This window comes from Ailuropoda melanoleuca, unplaced genomic scaffold, assembly GCF_002007445.2.
Source record: "Ailuropoda melanoleuca isolate Jingjing unplaced genomic scaffold, ASM200744v2 unplaced-scaffold4492, whole genome shotgun sequence".
Taxonomy (NCBI): Eukaryota; Metazoa; Chordata; class Mammalia; order Carnivora; family Ursidae; genus Ailuropoda; species Ailuropoda melanoleuca.
In genome coordinates, this window is record NW_023217081.1 from 1 (window position 1) to 2,996 (window position 2,996).

General features: G+C 51.9%; 1 protein-coding gene across 1 annotated transcript; it reads right to left on the reverse strand.

Moving 5' to 3' along the window:
* Positions 1 to 40: 40 nt before the first annotated feature.
* LOC117799199 (protein timeless homolog) lies at positions 41 to 2,877 on the reverse strand. The gene is made up of 6 exons (XM_034651661.1): positions 2,706 to 2,877; positions 2,419 to 2,506; positions 1,519 to 1,695; positions 956 to 1,173; positions 609 to 712; positions 41 to 463 (listed from the first exon to the last, which is right to left on the reverse strand). The coding sequence occupies exons 1-6, from the start codon at positions 2,744 to 2,746 to the stop codon at positions 258 to 260; spliced, it is 834 nt and encodes a 277-aa protein (XP_034507552.1). The 5' UTR covers positions 2,747 to 2,877; the 3' UTR covers positions 41 to 257.
* Between the last annotated feature and the right edge of the window lie 119 nt (positions 2,878 to 2,996).

The following is a 2,996-nucleotide window of genomic DNA, read 5'->3' on the forward strand; positions in this document are numbered from 1 at the left end:
CATAACGCCAGGATCACGCCCTGAGCCGAAGGCAGACGCTTAACCGCTGTGCCACCCAGGCGCCCCCCGTAAATGTTTCCTGAACGAATTAAAATATTTACGTTACGCTGGAGATGAATTTAATGAAAGAAGGAAACTATAGTGGACTCAGAACAGCGACACCAACAAACCCCTTGCCCTCCTTAGTTCAGAGGAGTTCTAACAGGTCAGCTCGAGCTGCAGAAATGTGAGGAGAGTTCCCTGTTCTCCACCCTTCCCTACAGCTCTTTCCCCATCCCAGGGCTGCCAAGTACCTGCACGACCAGGTTCCCACGGCTCCGACAGAACCGCTCCAACATCTTGAGGAAGAGGTGGGTGGTTTCTACCAGGTCACGAAGGAAAGAGCGTGGCTGGCATCTCTCATCAAACTTTCGAAAGAGTGCCAGGAAGAGTTCTCGGTACTCCATCACATAGAAAATGTTGTCTAGGAATGGGGAAGAGAAAGGAATGGAAGGACTGGTCTGGAAACTTTGGGAAAGGGAGAGATGGATGAAATTTCAACTGGAAAGAAAGAGAATGTGATCAAGAGATGGGAAAGGCCAGGATGAGAGACCTGGCCAGGGCCTCACTCTTGATGATGCGGCTGCTCTCCCTCACAGCCTCGTCCGGGGACATGTCCATCTCATTCACTGTGGCCAACAGCTCCTGATAGGCCTTCAGGGCCAGGTGCATCCTGTGAGATGAGGCGAAGAGGAAAAACGGAGGACAATTTAGGAAACTGGCTCATGGAAACAGTACCACCCCTACCCCTTCCAAAAAATAGTGCCTTCAAACACGTGACCCAGACAGTCCTTGCTCCCCAGCTTGACCATCTTAATCCTGAAACAGGAAAGAGAGTACCACCCAGAATTCCGGCACTCAAGATTCCCAGCCTGGCCAAGATGCCCACCCTGACCCCAATTCTCGTCCCACTCACCGACGTGCCCAGGAGGCGGCTTCCTTGCGGTCAGTCAGCATCATCTCATAGTAGTTGGTGAGGTTCTGCTCAATGAAGTGGAAGGTACGGACACTGAGGGTCTCAGAGACCAGGGCTGGCCGGAAGGAGGCAGCTCGGTTGAAGGCCATGAAGAAAGCCAAGGCCCACATGTAGTATGTCTCATCATGCTGCTGAGCCTTCTCCCGCAGCAGGTGATCCTAATGTCCCGGAAAAAAAGACCACCCCGTGACCCCAGGGCTTCCAACTTTCTCTCGTCCTATGATGATGGGATAGACCCTGGACACCACCGTAACAATATTGTGGGATTCAGAATTTCCAGCCCTCTCTTGTTCTCCCCAGGTCTCTCCCCTCCCTCTGGGGCATTTCTCTAAGCCTTTTTAAAATGGTCCCAATAACCCAGTCCCTCCCAGCATCCTCACTATCTCTCAAGGGTGCCCTTACCCTGCCCAACTACTAGTCCACACTCCAGGGTCAGCGTCCCATAGGCTCCTACCCACCACTGGCCCCATCACCTCTCTATTCCATCCCTCCCAGGCTCTCACCTTCACAGAGCCCATGAGCCGGTTATAACAGTTCTCCAGGAACTCAGAGCAGAAGTCTCTGAGGAAGAGTCTCACATTGAGGGCAGAGCGGCGCTGAACGGACAGCTCCCGGGCAGCCTGGCGTCGTTTAGGCACCCTTCGGGGTTGCTTTCCCAAATCTGAACTGTAGTTTTGGAGCTGGGGGTGTGGGTTGGGGGATTAGAATGACTCCTCACCACCACCCTCCCCCGGCAGCTCTTTCCACATCCCTCGTGCTACAATTTCCTCAGAAGAAACTCTTAGAAGGTTTTCTCCCTCTGGTACTAAGAGAAGATATAGATAAAGACAATAATGCCAGAGGCTCCATTTCTCCTATTGTCTCCAACTTTTTTATTTTTTAAGATTTTCTTTTTCTTTCTTTTCTTTCTTTCTTTCTTTTTCTTTCTTTCTTCTCCCCTCCCCTCCTCTCCCTCCCCTCCCCTTCCCTTTAGATTTTATTTATTTGAGAGACAGATGGCATGTGCATGAACAGGGGGAGGAGCAGAGGGAGAGGGAGCAGCAGACTCCCTGCTGAGCAGAGAGCCTGATGAAAGGCTGGATCCCAGGACCCTGAGATCATGACCTGAGCCGAAGGCAGAAGTTTAACCGACTGAGCCACCCAGGCATCCCTGTCTCCAACCTTCTAAGCCCGAGAACAAAGATGCTTTACTTCCAGAGATTCTTGCTTACCTTTCTTTTCTTTTCTTTATGATTTTATCTTTAAGTCATCTCTACACCCAACATGGGGCTCAAACTCACAACCCTGAGATCAAGAGTTGCGTGCTCCCCCGACTGAGGCAGCCAGGCGCCCCACCCCTGCTTACCTTCCTTGGGCACCCTCAACTCCACAGCGTTCCCACCCCAGATGGGGAGCGTACTCACATTGTGCAAACCTTTGTGAAAGATGAGGTCCCTCTCCCCAATGGATTTCAAGCCTTGGACAATGTAGGAGCCCCCAAATCGAGAATGCCTGCAGTAAAAAAAATTAGTCCAGGGTGATTCCTCAATCCTCTGGAAGCTTTATCCCTATTCCCTCTCATCAGCATATCAGAGTATATCATGACTGCAAAATGTTACCCGGTCACCAATGTCTTAGCCTTTGGCCCAAGGCCTTAACATTCCATACTGAAGGGATGGGAACCTAGGTAGGGCACCTCCCTGCCACTCACCTGTTGCCTCGCTGAAGGGCTCGAGTCTTCTTTTCTGCCATCTCTCGCTGGCGCAACACCTCCAGTTCTGCCACATCTGTGCTCCACTCCTGTGCTAAGCGTCCCTGTCCTACCCCTGCCAGCTGTTCAGGGTTCTAGATTTGGAACAAAGAGGAAGAGTCAGAAGGATGGTCGTTCCTTGTCCTTGTTCTAGGTTCAGTCCTAGTGGGAACAGAAAAGGTGAATGAGGGGCGCCTGGGTGGCACAGCGGTTAAGCGTCTGCCTTCGGCTCAGGGCGTGATCCCGGCGTTA